The following is a 20370-nucleotide window of genomic DNA, read 5'->3' as shown; positions in this document are numbered from 1 at the left end:
GCATTTTTAGTTACAGTGAAGAGGTTTCTCACACTCTGCACACTTGTGATGCCAGTCTCCTGTGTGATTTCAGGTGTGCCTGCAAAGTACTGAAGGTTGGGAAAAAATTTCCACATTCCAGACATTTTTTCCTCCAATGTGGATTCGTTGATGCATCACAAGGGAATCTTTCTGTGAAAAACATTGATCACACTCTGGGCATTTGTGGGGTTTCTCTCCTGTATGGATTCGGCTGTGAACTTTAAGGGAAGACGAATGAGCAAATGCTCTCCCACAGTCCAAACATATGTAATTTTTTTCCCCTGTGTGAATTTTCAGATGACTTCTAAGGGCTGATGAGGTACGATAAAAGCTTCCACATTCATTACATTGATATGGTTTCTCCCCTGTGTGGGTTTTATGATGTGTCGAAAGGTTTTCCTTATAAGCAAAAGATTTTCCACATTCTACGCATTTGTATGGCTTCTCTCCTGTATGGACCCTTTGATGGCTTCTGAGGTGTTGTTTTCGGGAAAAGCATTTCCCACACTCCCCACACTTGAATGGCTTCTCCCCCGTGTGGATTCTCTCATGAAGCCGGATCTCTCTTTGTGTAACAAACCTTTTCCCACACTCCCCACATTGATAGGGTTTCTCCCCTTTGTGCCTCTTCTGGTGTCTCTGAAGTTCAGAAGAATCCACAAATCGTCTCTCACATTCTGGGCATTCATAGGGTCTCTCTCCCGTGTGACGTCTCTGATGTCGCACCAGATTTGATTTCTGGATAAAACATTTCCCGCATTCGAGGCACTTTTCGTTTTTCTCCCCTGTGTGTGTTTTCAAATGACTCTGAAGAGTTGAACTCCGGGTGAAACAGTTCCCGCACTCAAAGCACTTGTAAGATTTTATTCCTGTATGAATCTTCTCATGGACCCAAAGACTTGACTTCTGAGAAAAGCTCTTTCCACATTCCCAACACTTAAATGGCTTCTCCCCTGTGTGAATTCTCTCGTGGTTTCTGAGAGTGGCTTTTTTACGGAAACCCCCCCCACATTCCAGACATTGATAAGGTTTCTCTCCAGTGTGGATTTTCAGATGTGTAAGAAGCCCTGACTTTAGACCAAAGCGTAAGTCACATTCCTCACATTTAAAGGGTTTTAATCTGGGCGGGCTTCTGGGAACTTTGGCCTCTTTTCCAGAGAAAGATTTCTCACCCTCCAAACCTTGACTGCATCCACTTCCCACATGGACCTTCCTGTGGGTCAAAAGGAGGGACTGGAGACCAAAGGATTTCCCACACTCTGAGCATTCATGCGTTTTTTGGTGATTTTTCGGAGTGCTGCTTGTTTCTGATGGAGAAGCCATATGTTTCTCACCTTCCATGCTTTCTGGCTGCTGGTTATGCCGAATTTCCACTACCTACTGATAGTTGTCTTGCGGGTAATTTGGTCACAGTTGTTTCCCTGCTAGAAAAAAGAATACAGAAATTGTATTTTCTTTTGAGAAACATACAGAATCACAAAGTCTTTGATTTGGAAGGGACCCTGAAGATCTTCCAGATTCGCCTCTTCCTCCACAATGGGACATGGGTCCCCAGGACACCCGAGATGAAATCTCCACAGTTATTTTTGTCACCCCGTATCTCTAGGAGGCAAACTCTTCTGCTATTCATTGACTCTTATCTTTTCCTCCTTGGTTCTCATCCTATTACAAGGTGAAAAGGAAGCTCCGAATTTAGAGGTAGTCCCCCACTTATGACTACAATTGGGACTGGAATCTCGGTCATTCAGTCTCGACAAGTATAATCCCAAACTCCTCTTTGTGGATATTATTTATTTATTTATTTATTTAATTTTATTGGTTCGATTTATATGCCGACCTTCTCTGGAGACTCAGGGCGGCTTACAATGCGTTAAGGAATAGCCTTCATACTTTTGTATATACCTGTTTAGTAGGGCTTTCGCCCCCACCCCCAAGCGGTGTTCTTTTTTATACAAAGTCAGCTTATTGCCCCCACAATCCGGGTCCTCATTTTACCTACCTCGGAAGGATGGAAGGCTGAGTCAACCTTGAGCCTGGTGAGATTTGAACTCGCAGTAATTGCAGGCAGCTGGTGCTACTTTAACAGCACTTAGTCAGCTGCGCCACCAAGGCTCTATTAAGTGATCTGATGGGTTCTTAAGTGGAGGAAGCCCCAGCTAAGGGATGTGGGGGTGTCACTGGGATGGAGGAGGTCCTGGAGCAATGGAATAGCCCCCCCCCCCACATGAGTTGAGGGTGCTGAAATAGGATTCAAAGCTGAAGCCACTCCTGGAAGCCTGAGTCGCCCCAGTCCAGCCATGCAAAGAGCCCTGACTGACAGCAATGCTGGGGCTGGGCCTAAAGTGTAGGCCCTCATCACTTTCAACCAACTGCCACCGACCCCAGGACTGGACTTCAGCCCAGTGCCACCCCAGCCACTGAGAAATGAGGCCTCAAGCCCCAGGCCGCCAGTTTTTCCAGCGTTGCGCCATTCTCCAAACTGCATGTTCCATAGTGTTTCCAAGCAAGGTGTCCCAAATGCATCTCTAACCTTCTTTCAGGACCCCACCAACTGGCCCATGATAAAAGGCCTAACTTCCCTTTTAAATTGTAAATTTAAAATTTGTTTTAAACTATTAGGGGTGTTTTAATTTGTTTTGGGCCAAACGATTAATGAGTTTTTATATTGTCTTTTAAATTTTGTAGTTTGTGTGTTTTATCTTTGGCTGTTCACCGCTGAGTCCTTCGGGAGTAGGGCTAATGTGAATGATGTAGGAATAGTACAGGGTCAGCTATATGAACACTGAAGGACCCTCTTTATTCACATTATTATAAGAAAGAAATGTGCTTGTTTAGAGATTACACTAAGTCAGCTAAATTCCATTCTTGGTAATATATATATCTTCTGAGGGGCCTAGTTGTCAAGAATACAAGGACATCCATATGAAACAAAAGTTACTTATTAACCAAAGCAGCCATGAATCTACTCATCAGTAATCACAGAACCGAGGAAGGTTGTTTAGCTAAGATAATCTTATGAACTAAAAAATAATGTAGGAATTTAGTAATTTAGAAAGTATCAATTATCATGTAACAATTGTATGTTAACCATATATGGAAAACTGCTGTGCTCACAAAATCCTTTGTCTTGGAAATGTATAAACGCAGTTGTATCAGAGCTCTTCTTGGTTCAGACTTGCATGTACCAAACTGCCTCTGAACCTTGCGCAATAAACTGTCTCTGGCTGACCCAGGAATGTTGTTTGGTCTCATCATTCCATAACAGGGCGGTATATAAATCCAATAAAACTAAAACTAAACTAAACTGTGCCAGGGCTCCCATGGCCTCTCTTCCCACATAAGGGAAGATTGCTTACCTGGGACTTTGTCTGCTTGATGACCCGTGAAATTGCTTAACAGCCTGACATCAATACCTGGGAAGATCCTGGAAAAGATAATCAAGCTAGAGATCTGGGAAAGTCTAGAAACAAGCAAAGCTACGCGGGATGGTCAAAAACAGATCATGGCAGACAAATCTTATTGCATTCTTTGACCAAGTGACTGAGTTAGTGGAACAGGGAAATTCAGTGGACACCATATCCTTGGATTTCGGGAAGGCATGTGACAAAGTAGACCCATCTTTGCAAGTAGAAAAATGAGATAAGACAGCATCACCACCAGCATCACCACCAGATGGATTCACACCTGGCTGATCCATAGCACTCAATGTGTAGACCTCCATGGAACTATATTTTAACTTAGCCTGCTGCTACCGACGGCCTCCCATCGATCTGTGCGCTCCCACAGAGAGGGCCTCCTCGGGGCGCCATCAGCCAAACAATGTAGGCTGGTGACCCCCAGGGGGAGGGCCTTCTCTGTGGGGGCACCCACCCTCTGGAATCAGCTGCCCCCAGAGATAAGGAGAATCCAAGACCTCGGTGCCTTCCGCCGTGCCCTTAAAACCTTCTTTTTCCAGCAAGCCGGGCTGGCCTGACACTTTTTAAAATGTTTTTAATTGTCTGTTATTGTTTTTAATCATGGGGCCAAATTTATATATATCTTTTTAATTGTATTTTAATGTTTGTAGTTTATGTTTTTACTTGGCTGTTCACCGCCCTGAGTCCTCAGGGAGAAGGGCGGTATACAAATTTAAAAATAAATAAATAAATAAATAAATAAATAAATAAATAAATAAATAAATAAAACTTCCTCCAGCACCTTTGGAGCAAAAGCCAATTTTTCTACATTTCTCATTTGTCCACTAAAGATAAAAAATGCTTATTTTCCAAACCAAGATTTGTTTACTCACTTTTAAATTTGCAGTTAAGAGGTCTCAGGGTCACTTGTTACCCCTCTGGATCAAGGCCAGCTATGACTGTCTACCGCTGACCTGTTTGATTTCTCCTTAATCGATTGGCCCTTTGTGCAGGAAGCTGCTTCTCCAACTGAGCCAAGATTTCCAAATTCTCTAGAATGGAGTCCCGGCCAAATGTCGGTAGATCCTGATCCAACAATGCCCCTTTCTCCTCTGGAGTTCACAGCCACAGCCTCACTGGTCTCCTGCAAAGAGAAAGGAAAAAGGCTCAGATGCTGACAGAAATGTTGAAGATCATCTATAAAAGGCCTGGAAGAGGGAGGAGAAAATGGAATTAATTGTTTAAGATACAAATAATAGAGACTGAATGGCAAATTCAAGATCTTGATAAGCCAAAATGGAAGAATCTGGCAAGATGGAAGCCCAAGAGAAACCAATGCATAGTTGTGAGTAAGAAAACTCAAAGGAAGATGAGAGATCAGATGGGGAAGAGCACGTGTGAAAAGGGCTGTTCTTTCCGGTTCTTTTTGGAGACTAAAAGATTCCAGGCTTCCTGGGCCCCAGAGATAACTTGGATAGGCATTTTGGGAAATATTTACAATTATGAAATTCTGGCGATCAACTTGTTCTGTTACTTGCTTTACAAGACCAGCCTCAAAACCTCCTTAGAATTTGTGCTTTGTGAAATACCCACTAAGAAGCAGCTACCACTTCAGGGAAAAATAAGGAAAATACTGATTTTGACTGATTCTACCCAGCTTTTAAAATCAGAAGCCAAGTAATCATCAGCAAAAAAAAAAGCAAAGGATTTCACTGTTCACCTTTTATATTGAGAAGAAAGAAAGAGGAATTCAAGATGAGCTCAATTCAATTTAAGCTTTTTTCCCCTCTTCCCAAAACCTCCCCTCCCCATTGCAAATGAGGATAGTCAAAACAAATATTTTAAAGCTCCATTTTCCCACCTGCCCTTGCGGGCTAGGAATGCTCACAGACCTCGTGCTCTGACGGACCACAGAGAGAACTTCTGAAAGCAACCTCCCCAAAGCTCCTTCTCGGATCCACCCGGAGTGCCTTGGCCGGGCGAAGAGGGGGCAGATCCAGCCCGGGGACGGAGCCCCCTTTGCCACCCTGGAGGGAAGGAAGGGATCCGCTCCCTGCAGGCAACGCCAGAGACGGATCTCCCCGAGGAAGACCCTGAAAGCCGAAGAGCGGGATCCGCAGCTCCCTTCCTTCCTGGCGGGGAGAAGATCTCCAGGCTGGAGGGAGAGCAGCCCCACCTGCCCCGAGCGGGATCCAGGAGCTTCTCCCGAGGGATCCAGCGCCGATCCTCGCCGGGCGAATCGGGACACGCGGCTACCCAGCAGGTGGGAGGGAAGGAGAGGTGCTTCTGCTCTCCTCTTGGGATCCGCCCCCGCCATGAAGCCCCGCCCCCGCCATGAAGCCCCGCCCCTTAGGCTCCTCCTCTCCTCTCCACCCCTCCCCTCCAATATCGCCTCCCTGTTAGGACCACGTGCTGCGAAACTTACTCGGATCCTCCGATAGGTGTCTTGTGTCGAGGGTTCCTCTGACCATGGAAAGAGTGTTCCCTCTTTGTACGTTGGAAGCGGGGCTGCCCCTCCTGCTCCATTGTACTTGTGCAGGAGCTGCCTTGTTTCATGTGTTTCCGTTTAGGAACTTCCTTCAAAATGCCAGTAATTCGCAGCAATATACAGTTAACTTTTGTTATGCCTGCTAAAATACTTTATTTTTTTTTTAAATTTGATTTATATGCCGCCCTTCTCTGGAGACTCAGGGCGCTTACAGTGCGTTAAGCAATAGCCTTCATCCTTTTGTATATTTATACAAAGTCAGCTTATTGCCCCCACAAACTGGGTCCTCAATTTACCTACCTTAGAAAGGATGGAAGGCTGAGTCAACCTTGAGCCTGGGGAGATTCGAACCTGCAGTAATTGCAGGCAGTTGGTCTTAATAACCAGCTTAATAACGGTGCCTTAGACCACTGTACTACCAAGGCTCTTGCTATTGATGTTTCCTCCTAACGGAGGCTTTTAATTCAAATAGCTTCATGTCTTACAGTGATTTGCAATGGCCACTGGTGCAGAGGTTACATGATGGCCCTCCATCATGAGAATTTAAATTGGGTGGGGGTCTCTTAAGACCATGAGCCTGGGTCAAGGGTGAAATGTAAAATTTGTTACTACCGGTTCTGTGGGTGTGGCTTGGTGGGGGGGGGGGTAATGTGACTGGGTGGGCGTGGCCAACGTTTTTTTTAAAAAAAACTTTTCAAAGCATTTTTTCTAATGCTTTGAAAAGCCTCTGCCGATCAGGCAACTCAGCTGGGATCGTCAGAGTCTTTTCAAAGCATTTTTTTTACCACCTCTTCGGCCATAAGGTTGCAGAAAAAAATGCTTTGAAAAGCCTCTGATGATCCCAGCTGAGCCACGCAATCATCAGAGGCTTTTTTTTTTTTACTTTTAAAAGCATTTTTTTGTCAGAAGAGGTTGTAGAAAAAATGCTTTTAAAAATTAAAAAAAAAAAGCCTCTGATGATTGTGCGGCTCAGCTGGGCAGGGGGGGAGGGGCAGGGATTTTTGCTACTGGTTCTCCGAGCCACCATCGCTACCGGATTGGGTGATCTGGTCCAAACCGGGAGCATTTCACCCCTGGCCTGGGTGGGTTTTCTCCAGAATCTCAGACTCTTTGGGTGGGTCATCTCCAAATCCCCAGAGCTCCCGGGACAGGAAAGAAGAGAGTTTGGAGGAGCAGCCCAGATCTTATGGTTGTTCCCATAGGGGCAATACAAGTATGGCAGCTCAGCAGCTGAGAGGGGAGGAAAGAGGCCCTGAAATACTGCTAGGCCTCTGCTCAGTAGAATTTTTAAAATATTTATTTATATCCCGCCTTTATTAGTTTTACCAATCACTCAAGGCAGTGAAGCTATCCCACACATCTTCCTCCTGTTTTCCTCACAACAACCCTGTGAGGGGGGTTACGCTGAGAGGGTGACTGGCCTAAGGCCACTCAGCTGGCTTTGATGGCCAAGGAGTTACTGAAACTTACTTTCTAGCCCAGTTTTATGTATTTGACCTCAGCTCCAGAATCGAGATGGCAGCTTCTTGTGCACAGCTGAAGTTCTGTCCCTTTTAAAGGCAGCCCCCACAGCCCCATATATGACTTTATAAACCTTCTTCCCAAGTTGAAGGAAATCAACCGCTGGTAGATGACCTGTATGAGTTTTACTGCAGGTTTGGTTTGTTAGAAGAATTATCCTTCTGGGTTCAGCTCCAAGTGGGGAAAAAGACACTGGAAACATGGAGACTGCTTAGAAAGATGGTTTAATGGTGGACAGGATCACATGGTTTGAATTCCTTAACAGAAAAAGGGGCCGAGATGCAGTGAGTCCCTCGGGTTTTATGCCCTCTCTGGCTTTGAACTTCCTGGGGCCCAGAAAGAGTATCCTGATTGGTTGTCAGGCTCCCAGGGGGTGGGGGTCTTAGCTAGCCTTGCTGGCTGATGTAATCTTCCCAGGTGCCATGTGGTGAATTTCTGTTGCTAGATGGGTCCTATTGTGTTACAGATGATGGTCCATTGACAAAGATTGAGTTTCTGCCTCTGGCCCATTGACAAAGGGTGGGGGCAGGAAGATGGGAGCTGCTTCGTCTTTAAAACATGCTTCTCCATTTCTCATCCAGGGAAACATAATATTCTGCCTTTTTAATATTTCCCAAAATATTTTTTTTTGCTTTGATTTATATGCCACCCTTCTCCGGAGACTCAGGGCGGCTTACAATGCGTTAAGCAATAGCCTTCATACTTTTGTATATTTATACAAAGTCAGCTTATTGCCCCCACAATCTGGGACCTCATTTTACCTACCTTTGAAAGGATGGAAGGCTGAGTCAACCTTTAGCCTGGTGAGAATTGAACTCGCAGTAATTGCAAGCAGCAGATGTTAATAACAGTGCTTTAGTCCACGTTCATTCCTCTAGGGAAGGGGTGGATGCTAACTTCCTACAGATCCCAGAAAAAGAGGGATCCCGAACCACAGAAAGTGGGAGATTTCTTCACATTTGGGGTTGAGGGGCGGAAATCCGAAGGAGCCGCTCCGTCCAGACGTTCTGAGCAAGGGAGACACGTGTTTCAAGAAAGGAAACTGGCTTTTTTCGCCCGTGAAGCGAAGCTGCGCCTTTCCCGAGAGAGCCAAGCCGAGGATTCCCCAGTGAAAAAGGCTGGCGGGGGGGGGGGGGGGGCTGGGGAGATGATCCGGCTGGACTGGAAGGGAAGTTTTTTGGAGGGGCGGGGGTGTCAGCGACCCCACATGATTGTGGGAGGGACTCCGTGTGCATGTGTGTTTGCGTGTCCCACCTTGACCTGCGGCCCCCCAAAAGACTGAACGGATCCCCCTCCCACTTTCCCCGCGTCTCTCTGCCCCGAACTCTCTCCTCCAGCGGGCGAAGACAAGGGAGTCTCTGCCCGGACACCGATGACGCTATAGAAGGGAGAGTTCTCATTGGTTCTTCCGCTTTCCTGGCTTTCCCAATTCCCAAATTCGAGGAGAACGCTCCCTGCCCCTAATCCAGACCCACGGATGCCGCCTCTTGGGCTGGGAGCATCTTTGTCTTTCTCCTCTCTCTTTGGGGGTGCTTGTGGGGCAGCAACCATGGGATCTGCTGGGATTCCCCCGATATTACTGGTAGGGGTGCTGGCCACGATCCCTGGAAGCGAAGGGGGGAAGGAGATCCCCGGTAAGGAGGGGTCTCGTCTGGGGGAGGAGCGGGGCTGAGGGGCGCCCTCAATACTTCTGGGAGAAGGAGGGGGAGAAAGGAGCTGCTCAGGACCCCCAGACTCCCCCCCCCGCAATCAAGCCCCTTCCCCCGGAGAACATTCGAACTGGATCTGCAGGACCCTTGCTCAAAGTAGGTCCTCAGCCAGGCCACAGCAGGCTCCCATGAAAGGTGAGGTTGGCAGCAACAGGATTTGAACCCAGGACCAATTGGTTCCCAACTGCGGTCCCGGGGCTGCTGCACCAGGAAGCAACTTCTGGAGTGGGGGGGGTCTGTCCCACAGCGTCCTTGGTGCTGAAGGTGGGTCCTGTGTGGAGTCTTGGGGGGGCGTCTCCTGGGGGCACCTTTGCTCTGGGCTCTTGGGGAGGGAGAACGTTTCATCTCTCCAGGAGCTGCTGCTCGGACGGGAACTTGTGAATTTAATCAGGGCAGCAAATACAGGCAAAAACGGGGCTGCAGGGAGGGGTTTCTGGGGACCTCAGCCTTCTGGGCACTCTCTGCCTCTCCCCCAGCTTGGCTAACTTCTAAAAAAAGCTCCAGACTCGCCACTGCTAGGGGCTTCCTTCCCCCAGACTGAGTCGGAAGGAGCCCCAAAACTGTGGCCTCACTTCCAAAAGGTGCATTTTTTCCCCAAAAGAAAGAAAAAAATATTTTTTTTTCCTTGAAAACATTTAGCTTCTCATCTAAGAAGCTTCTTCGGTTCTGACTGACTGGGGGGGGGGGGTCGGGGAATGGAAGGACTTGTATTGTGTCACAAAGGACAAACCCATCAGGAGGTGATGTCCATCTGCATCTAAAAAGACATGGGTGGCTCTTTTGAGGACAGCCACGTCCACCTGGACAGAGAGGAGCCCTGGATGGAAAGAGAGGCCAAAGCAGCCATCTTTGGCAAAATGAGCATCCCTCCCACAACAGAGGGGGGTCGAAAGGACCCCCCCTCCTCCTGTCTACAACAGGGTCCTTTCTGCAGCCCCAGGAAGGCTCCACACCCCTTTGCACCCTGATTCAGCACCAAATGACTGCAAGGAATATCAATCCTTCCATTCTCCACTGCTCAGTCAGAACTGAAGAAGCTCCTGGGATGAGAAGGGAAACGTTTTCATGGGAAAAAAACCAAGAAAGTCCAGTTGCCTTTTGGAAAAGCATTTTAGGGACAACCATGACCTGGAGGATGGAGGCTCTTCATGGAGACCCCTGGCTCCACTTTCCCTTTTCAAAATCTCAGGAGACACAGCCTGGACTCTTGGGGGTCTTAAAAGATCTTAAGGGGGCATCTAGTCCACCCCTTCAGGCACAAAGACAAAGGGAGATTAGGTGTGGGAATGCGGTGGCCATAGTACATGTATAGACCAGTTTAATTGGTTGGACACGTGTATGGAACTTAGCACCGAAATAATCTGACTATGAAAAGCGGGTTCAGCTACATGACCATTGGAGGGGCCCTATTTAGATTGGAGGCCGTGTTTGCCTGCATAGCAGAGATATCTCCTTGTAGAACATTCCTGAGGGTTGAGGTAATCTGATACCGGGAGGATGGGCCCCTCGGCTGGCAGCAACTGGCAGCAAATATGATAACATTAGCAGAGTTAAGTTTTGTTTTTCACCTTAAGTATCGCTTTCCTAGAATTCACGTGATTTACTGTAATTGGTAGAATGTGAAACCTATATGGAGAATATATGGATGCTTTTCTATTTTGTGTATGTAATATGAGATGTGTAGCCATAATAACGCCTTCTGATGACGCTGTATTTTGATAACTAATAAAAGAGATGGCAGGCTTTTGTTCTCTGCTCTCTCATCACGAGAAACACCTGTCCTTGTGCTTTCTCTAATCTGGACTACTCATGAGGAGCCCGCCAGGATGAATGCAACAATTAGGGTTGAGAGTCATGGGGTGGGGGACAAAAGAAACCCCTCACTGCCCTCCAGTTCTGGTATGAAGCAGCCCCCCCCAGACTGAAAATCTTCCCCTCTTACCAACTCTGCTTCTACTGGAGGGGGGGCGGGTCTGAGTTGCTCTTCCAAACTCTCCCTTCAGTGAAGGGTGCTGGGGCCCCTCCCTTTGAGATGATCTTGGGTGGGGGCTACAGGGGACCTATCTGGAAGGGGGACAGGAAAGAGGTCTTGAAAATCATTCAAAGAAAGCTAGTGGGGATGAATTGGGGGGGGGGACAAGAAAATTTTGGAGTATCCAGGGCAGGTGGGGGTCGAAGTGCTGAGAGAGCCCAGGAGTATGGGTGTAGGTATCCTTATTGTGATCCCCTCCCCAGATTCCCCCCCCCAGGAAGAAGGATAGAGAAGCATGGATATTACTTTCCTTGCAGCCCAGAGTTTCTGGGGGTCTCTTCCCTTCTCTCGTATTTCCTGCCGCTTTGGGGGGCAAAAAGACCCCACTAGGATCCAAGGTTTTCTCCAGAGTGCTAGGCGGACTGCTGGACCAGTTGAGTGTCTGCCTGCCTTTTTCCACCCTGGGAAGATGGAGGCCCATCAGGAAGCGCCTCCCCTTCCCCTCATTTTCCTCTCCCCTCCAGATCTCCACTAGGGGTGGATCCCGCTGGGACCGACAGTTCCTCATCCCTCCTCTAGAGGGCATCTTCTGGTAGCCTCTTGTGATAGGTTTCATGCCCCTCCTATGAGAAGCGTGGCTCCCTGGCAATGATGGGCCCTGGACTCTGATGGGTTCCTCCTCCTTCCCACAGCCCAATTCCTGATCCAGTGGAGGTCCGAGAGCCCTTTCCTCCCCCCCTCTGTGACTGCACAGCCATCTTGTCTGTTATGACCCCTCCCAGTCCATCTCCTGAAAAAGGCCCTTTTGATTATTTTGAACAATACTTTTATTAAGGATTATATGCAGAGAAAGAAACTTAATACAAATATCTGTGTGTGAATATATGAAAAAGACAATGAATAAATCCCTCCAAAAAAGATAATAGGAAAAAGAAACTTTCCTTCTTCATCCTCAACAAGTATATTCAATACCAACACTTTATTACTAAATAAGCAACCAGCTGCATCTTCCTTCTACACCTCACCGCATTTTTTCCTCTCTAAATCTTCAGTTCTCCTTATTGATCGACAAAGGGCTAGTAAAAGAAAATAACAAAAATATCTGGGTGTCTTACTTAACAACTGGAAGAACTTGCAATTGGAAATGCATTCCCACATGATCGTAAGTCCAAGACTTCCTGTACTCTACAAAACATTATATATACTCCCCACACACATGTAAGTCTTTTGTGTAATCACTCTGGGAAGTTCCTAATGCTGTTTTGTGAGCAAAACAAATTCACACTCCCAACATTTACGTCCTTTCGCCTCATTGCGTACTCTGATGATATTTGAGGTTGCTTCTGCAGGAAAAATGTGTTCCCATTCCAAATATTTGTAGCATTTCGGTCCTGTCATTGTTAAGTTTCTGGTGAACTGGAAGGTGTGACTTTTGAAAAAAATGTTTCCCACATTCTTCACAACTGAAGAGATTTATTTTTGCTATGGGCTTTCTGATGCATTTTTAGCTGGGATTTCCAATGAAAAGTTTTCTCTTTCTCCACACACTTGTGAGGCCTCTCCCCTGTGTGATTTTTGGTGTGCGTGAGAAGTGCTGAAGGCTGGGCAAAACATTTCGTACACTCGACATTTGTGCGATTATCCTCTGATGTGGACTTTCTGATGCTTTAAGAGAGTAACTTTCTGAGAAAAACATTGATTACACTCGGAGCATTTATAGGGTTTCTCTCCTGTATGGATTCTGCTGTGACGTATAAGGGAACACGACTGAATAAATGCTTTGCCACATTCTAAACATTTGAAGTTTTTTTCCCCTGTGTGAATTTTCACATGAGTTCCAAGGGCTGCTGTGGTACTATAAAATTTCCCACATTCGTTGCATTGATATGGCTTCTCCCCTGTGTGGGTTTGATGATGGGTCGAAAGGCTTCCCCTGTGTCTAAAATGTTTTCCACATTCTACACAACTGAATGGCTTCTCTCCTGTGTGGACCCTCTGATGGTTTCCAAGGTGGTGTTTTAGGGAAAAGCATTTCCCACACTCCCCACATTTGAATGGCTTCTCTCCTGTGTGGATTTTCTCATGATTCTTAATCTCTCTTCGTGTAACAAAACTTTTCTCACACTTCTCACATTCATAGGGTTTTTCTCCTTTGTGCCTCTTCTGGTGTCTCCGAAACTCAGAAGGATCCACAAATCTTCTCTCACATTCTGGGCATTCATAGGGTTTCTCTCCAGTGTGAATTCTCTGATGTTGCACCAGGCTTGATTTCTGGATAAAACATTTCCCGCATTCGAGGCACTTTTCGTTTTTCTCCCCTCGGTGTATTTTCTCATGATTGTAAAGAGATGTACGCAAGGTGAAACGTTTTCCACAATCAAAGCATTTGTAAGATTTTATTCCCGCATGAATCTTCTCATGGACCCTAAGAGCTGAAGTCTGAGAAAAGCTCTTCCCACATTCCCAACACTTGTAAGGTTTCTCCCCTGTGTGAATTCTCTCGTGGTTTCTGAGAGTGGCTTTTTCACGGAAAAATTTCCCACATTCCAGACATTGATAAGGTTTCTCTCCAGTGTGGATTTTTTGATGTTTAAGAAGGCTTGACATTCGACCAAAGGGTAAATCACATTCCTCACATTTATAAGGTTTTGGTCCTGGGGGGCTTTTGAGTCCTTCGATTTCTTTCCCAGAGAAGGATTTCACTCTCTCCAAACTTTGACTGGATCCGCTTCCCACATGGACCTTCTGGTGGGTCAAAACCAGGCACCAGAGAGGAAAGGATTTCCCGCACTCTGAATATTCATGGGTTCTTTGGTTGTTTGGAGTGCTGCTTGTGTCTGACGGGGGATCCAGGAGTTTCCCACACTCCATCCTTTTTGGCAATTGCTGCTTCGCTCTGATTTTTCTACCGTCTATTGATAGTTGAATTGCAGACAAATCTTTTATCCGGTGTTAAAAAGAAAAAGAGAGTATTACCATATTTTTCAAAGTATAAGATGAACATTTCCCCCCCTAAAAGAGGGTGAAAAATCAGTGGTGGGTTGTCCCCAGTTCGGACCGGTTTGCAAGAACCGGTAGTAAAAACGACAGGAGGCCCCGCCCAGTGCCCCAGATGTCATCGGCGGTCTGCGTATGCACAGAAGCAAGGCGCGTGAGCAAGCGAAGTGATCCCGTTGCAAACCAGTAGTAAAGGTAAGTAGAACCCACCCCTGGTAGAAATGTAGGTGTGTCTTACACACTGAATACAGCCATCTTTGGCCTCCTGAAGCCCCACCCCGCTCGTCCTATTTTTGCAAAAAATGGGCCCGTTTTTCGCAAAAAAGGGACACGCATAGGGCTTGGGAGGCCTGCAGAGTGCTCCTGGGTGCTGGGGAGGGCAAAAACCATTTTTTCCTTCTTCAAAATCTTGGTGCGCTTATAGTCCAAAAAATATGGTATTTCCTTTTGAGAAAACACATTTTAGCCTTTGGGACCATGAAGGTCTTCCAATCCCACCACTTTGCTCCACAGCCGTAATCCCACACTCTGGTTGCAATCATAAAGTAATCTTGAGGGCTCTTAAGCAGGGGAAGGCCTAGGTCAGGGGTCCTCAAACTATAGCCAGCGGGCCATATATGGCCTGCCGAAGCCATTAATCCACCCCGCTAGGGGTGGGTTCTAAATTTTTTACTACTGGTTCTGTGGGCGTGGCTTATTTTGTGGGCGTGGCTTGATGGTCATGTGACAATTCTTTAGGATTTATCAGAGATACTGGTCCACCAGGCTTTTAACTGCTTGCAGAGCTGTACCGGTCTACCCATTTGTTTTTCGAGCGCACTAGTCTACCACCACACTGCCTTTTAACACTGATCAGCTGTAGGGCGGCCCTTTGAAGCAAGAGTTTAAACAGTTTTTTTTTTCTAGCCGATCAGCTGGGACTCGGGAGGCAGCGAATAGATTGGGGGTGGAGCCAAATAAAAGGTAAGAATAACACAGGGGGGAGGGCCCAGCTCCTGAACAAAGAGAACCGGTTCGGTGATGTCATATCGTCACCGCTACTGGCTCGGCCGAACCGGGCCGAACTGGGAGAAACCCACCACTGCACCCCTCCCACATTGCCCCACCCACCCGCCAGCCCCCACCCGCCTTCTGGAGGCCGGGTAAGCCAAAAGCGCGCCATACAGAGGCCTGCTAAACAACTTAAAAAAACAATCTATTAAAAACCAGTCAACCAAAAGAGCAACCTGCAAACAAAATGAAATAAAGCACCCCCAGCAGCAAAACAAATACAAACTTGTGTGTATTGTTTAATGGACTGCTAAATTGGCCATGTTCACCCGGTCACATGACCACGTAGCTACGCCCACCCAGCCAGTCCGGCTCCCCAACAGTCTGAGGGACCGTGAATTCCCCCCCCCCCATTTAAACATTTAAAATGAGGACTCATAGCCTAGGCAATGGTTGTGAGGCTCCCTCGGGGATGGGGTTCGTCCAGGACAGGGGTCTACAACCTTAAACACTCAAAGAGCCATTTGGACCTGTTTCCTACAGAAAACAAAACACCAGGAACCACTAAATCTGGGTGGGTGTGGCCAACTCATCACTCCCATCCAGTCACATGACCTCCCCCAGCCACGCCTACCCAGGTTTTGTGGCTCTGGGTGTTTTCTGTGGGAAATGGATCTCTCTCTCCCCCCCTTCCGCTCTCTTTTTTTCCTTTCTCGTTTCCCTCTCATTCTCTCCCTCCAGCTCTCTCATTTGTGTCCCTCTCCCTCTCTCATTTGTTTCTCTTTTCCCCCTCTCTTTCATTCTCTCCATCATTTTCTCATTTCCCCCTTTTTCTCTCTCTCTCTTTCCCTCCCTCTCTCTTTCCCTCCCTCTCTCTTCCCCCTCTCTTCGTCAGAGGGAGGAAGAGAGAAATGAGAAAGAGAGGGAGGGAGGGAGAGAGAGAGGAGAGAGAGGGAGGAGAGGGAGAAAGGGAGAGATGAGAGAGAAAAGGGAGGGGGGGAAGAGAGAGACCTGTTTCCCAGAGAAAACAAAATACCGGGAGCCAAAAGAAAAAACCTGGGTAGGCATGACTGGGGGGGTATTGTGACTGGGTGGGAGTGAGTGATGTCGAGTTGGCCACGCCCACTCAGGTTTTGTGGCTCCCAGTGTTTTGTTTTCTATAATCAGGTCCAAATGGCTCTTTTGAGTGTTTAATGTTACAGACCCCCTAGGCTAGTGTAACCAAGCAGCCGGTTTCCGATTCCCTTTTCTTCCTTCTTCTGATTTTGCACTCATGAGCTCCACCCCACCATGACTACTTGATCCTGACTACCTCGTCGAATATTTTGTATATTTCATAAAATACTACCAAAAGAAAAAAACATGGATCCAGGAAACTACAGACCAATCATCCCAACTCCATACCTGGGAAGATCCTGGAAAAGATCATCAAACAATGGATCTGGGAAAGACTAGAAACAAGAAAAGCTATTATTAGAAGCCAACATGGTCAAAAACAGATCATGGCAGACAGAACTTATTGCATTCTTTGACCAAGTGACAGAATTGGTGGAGCAGCAAAACTACTTGGATACAATATACTTGGAGTTCTGTAAGGCATGTGACAAAGTAGACCGCAGTCTTCTTTTTGGCGAGATAGAAAAATCTGGGAGAGACAGCCTTTCCCACTCTCTTGGAGGCCCTACGGAGGCTGAAAGAGCCCATTTCCCCACTCCCGGTGGGACAGGAAGTGACGTTTTTTCCTGTCCCCAGCCTCCAGAGACTCCTAGAGAGGCTCCTACAGACTCCTAGAGAAGTTCTGGAGGCTGGGGACAGGAAAAAAAGTCACTTCCTGTCCCACTGGGAGTGGGGAGATGGGCCCTTTCAGCTTCCATAGGGCCTCCAAGGGACTGGGAAAGGCTGTTTCCGCCCTTCCCACATACACAGAGAGGATCTGGAACCAGGTAAGAAAGAAAAACGTGCCTACCAGGCCATCATGTGCCAGGAGCGGGGGGGGGAGGGGGGAGGGGGTTGCGCAGGCATGCGAGTGGGCACGTGCGCACGTGACCCTCCCCTGCCCCCCCTCTCCTGGCACGTGATGGCAAAAAGGTTAGCCATCACTGGCCTAGACTTACTGTCTCCGGAGCTTCTCTGAGTTTTTTTTTTTCCTTGACTTTCTTAAAGGGGAAGAGTTGTTTTAAGCTTTCAAAGTTACAATGGCACTGAAAAAAGTCACCTATAACCGTTTTTCATACTTACGACGGTTGCAGCAAACTGTCATTAGGGCAAAGAAGCTATGTTGAGTTGGCCACGCCCACCCGGTCACATGAAGCACCACAGTTGTGAAATGAGTGACACGATTGTTAAGAATGCAGCAACGGGCATAAATGATGACCGGTCATAAATGTGAGGACCAGTCAAAAGTGCATGGACCGGTCAGAAATCACTTTTTTCAGGCCTCTGGGTAGTCCCTATGTGCATAGGGACTCCTCAGAGGGCTGAAAAAGTGACTTTTGACCGGTCCTTGCACTTACAACTGTCCTCACATTTTATGTTTTGTGCTCTATCTTGTCACCATGGTGAAGAGAAGAACTGCAGTTGTGAAATGAGTGACGCAGTTAAGAATGCTGCAATAGGCATAAATGTGAGGATGGTCATTAAGTGTGAGGACCGATCAGAAATCATTTTTTGCAGCCCTCTGAGTAGTCCCTATGCATGTAGCCACGCCCACCCAGTCACGTGACCAGCTAGCCACACCCCCAAATAAGCCATGCCCACAGAACCAGTCGTTAAAAAAGTTGAATCCCACCACTGTTGGGATTTACCCCTCTAAATCAAGGCCAGGAAGCTGCTTCTTCATCCAGGCCACGATTTCCAGATCCTCTATATAACAATATACTTGGACTTCAGTAAGGCATGTGACAAAGTAGACCACAGCCTACTTCTTGGGAGAGACAGCATCACCAGCAGATGGATTCAAAACTGTCTGACCAACCACACTCAATGTATAGTTTTTTTTGTTTTTTTTTTAATTTGATTTATATGCCGCCCTTCTCCAGAGACTCAGGGCGGCTTACAATGCGTTAAGCAATAGCCTTCATAGTTTTGTATATTTATACAAAGTCAGCTTATTGCCCCCATAAACTGGGTCCTCAATTTACCTACCTTAGAAAGGATGGAAGGCTGAGTCAACCTTGAGCCTTGGAGAGATTCGCACCTGCAGTAATTGCAGGCAGCTGTGTTAATAACAGGGTACTCTAGACCGCTGTGCTATCAATGGCTCCAATAGTCCTCAATGGAACTAAATTATGCCTTCACCCAGCACCTTGGATTTTTACTGCATTACTGTTTTGCCAAATAAAGATTTAAAAAATATATGCTTATTTTCCAAACCAAGTTTCATTGCCTCACCTTTAAAGTTACAGCCAAGAGGTCTCTGGGTCACTTGTTACCCCTCTGAGTCAAGGGCAAGGATGACCCTCACTGCCGACCGGTTTGATTTCTCCTTAACTGATTGGCCCTTCGTGCAGGAAGCTGCTTCTCCAGCCGGGCCAAGATTCCCAAATTTTCTAAAACACCCCTTCTCCTCTCTAGACTTCATGGCCCCATCCTCACTGGTCTCCTGCAAAGAGAAATATGAAAAAGGCTCAGTTGCTGATGGTAATGCTGAACATAATCCATAAGAGGAAGGAGAAAATAGAATTATTTCATGAGGATACAAAATAATGGGGACAGACATGATTTAAGATCTTGATAAGTGAAAATGGAAGAAACCAGCAAGGTGAAGTCCAACAAGGAACGATGCATGGGGCAAAGCATGTGTGAAAAGGGCTGTTTTTTTCTGCTCTTTCTGAAGGCTACAAAGCACAAAAGTTCTGTTTCTGGAGCTGCCTCAAATAGGCATTTTGAACAGTACTTTAAATTGAACTGCCCCCGGAGATACGGAATAGACCCTGATGTTCCAACAGGCAGGGCTAAACATACAAACATGTGAATGATTTTTTAAATGTTATCTAATTCTGGGTTTTATTTAATTGACCAAACTAAGTAATAATTTTAATTAGCAATTTTATGATGTTTGTGTGTCTATATTTTTCTTGACTGTACACCGCCTTGATTCCTACGGGAGAAAGGCAGTATAGAAATATAATAAATAAATAAATAAATAAATAAATAAATAAATAAATAATTAATGCCAGGCAGCCTTCTAAAGCCATCAGCTGGTTCTATTACCTGCTTTACAAGATTAGCCTCAAAACTCCCTTAGAATTTGTGCTTTGTAAAAACATTCACCAAAAATACCGTCAATAAAAGGAAAATATTGCATTTTAGAGATTCCACACAGCTTTTGAGACAAGACAAAGCTTTTGGGGCTAAGACAACCTGAGCTCAATTCAGTTAATTTTTTCAGTTAATTCAGTTTGTTTGTTTATTTATTTATTTATTTATTTATTTATTTATTTAATTTTCAAATTTCTATACCGCCCTTCTCCTTTCGGACTCAGGGCGGTGAACAGCCAAAATAAAACATTTATATACAAAAGTTAAAATAGGTTTAAAATAATTAAATAAGATTTGGCCCATAATTTAAAACATTTCAATTTAAAATCAGTATCAAAATTTTAAATTTTTTTTAAAGAAAAGTTAATCTTTTCTTTCCCCAAAACTCTCCTCTCCCCGTTGCAACGAGGTCAGAGCGTTTTAACACCACGCGACAAATCTCAATAAATGTATTAAAGCTCCGTTTACTCCGTTTTTGCAACTGCCCTCCCGACATGTGCATGCTCAGAGACCTCGTGCTCCGACGGATCACAGAGAGACCTTCTGAAAGCAACTTCGCCACAGCTCCTTCCAGGATCCACCCGGAGCCCCCGGGGAGCCTTGGTCGGGGGAGGAGGGGGCAGATCCAGGGGACGGAACCCTCTTTGCCACCCCTGGAGGGAAGGGAGGGATCCTTCCCTCCAGCCGGATCTCCCCGAGGAAAACCCTGCGAGCCGAAAAGCGGGATCCGCAGCTCCCTTCCTCCTGGCGGGGAGAGGATCTCCTGGCAGGAGGGGCGACCTGGAGGTAGAGCAGCCCCACCTGAAGCGAGCGGGATCCAGAAACCTCTCCGGAGGGATCCAGCGCCGATCCTCCAAGGAAGAAGTGGAACACGAGGTAGCAACCGGAGTTCCAGCTTGTGGGAGGGAGGAGACCGGGGGGAGGAGGGGGGAGGCTTATATGATCCCCTCGGGCTCCGCCCCTTGCTTTGCAGACCCGCCCCTTAGGCTCCTCCTCCCCTTTCCCCTCCGCCCCTCC

At 46.7% G+C, this 20370-nt stretch overlaps 1 protein-coding gene across 1 annotated transcript; it reads right to left on the bottom strand.

The window, feature by feature from the left end:
* Nucleotides 1-69: 69 nt before the first annotated feature.
* On the bottom strand, nucleotides 70-18504 carry LOC139311848 (zinc finger protein 665-like). Its single transcript, XM_070936369.1, has 4 exons — nucleotides 18484-18504; nucleotides 16498-16544; nucleotides 12757-14045; nucleotides 70-726 (listed from the first exon to the last, which is right to left on the bottom strand). The coding sequence occupies exons 2-4, from the start codon at nucleotides 16520-16522 to the stop codon at nucleotides 70-72; spliced, it is 1971 nt and encodes a 656-aa protein (XP_070792470.1). The 5' UTR covers nucleotides 16523-16544; nucleotides 18484-18504.
* Nucleotides 18505-20370: the final 1866 nt, after the last annotated feature.

This window comes from Pituophis catenifer, unplaced genomic scaffold (assembly GCF_029215685.1).
Source record: "Pituophis catenifer annectens isolate HBS135680 unplaced genomic scaffold, rPitCat1.0.hap2 SCAF_2, whole genome shotgun sequence".
Lineage (NCBI taxonomy): Eukaryota > Metazoa > Chordata > Lepidosauria > Squamata > Colubridae > Pituophis > Pituophis catenifer.
The sequence above is the reverse complement of the archived record's forward strand: the minus strand, read 5'-3'. Positions and strand labels throughout refer to the sequence as shown.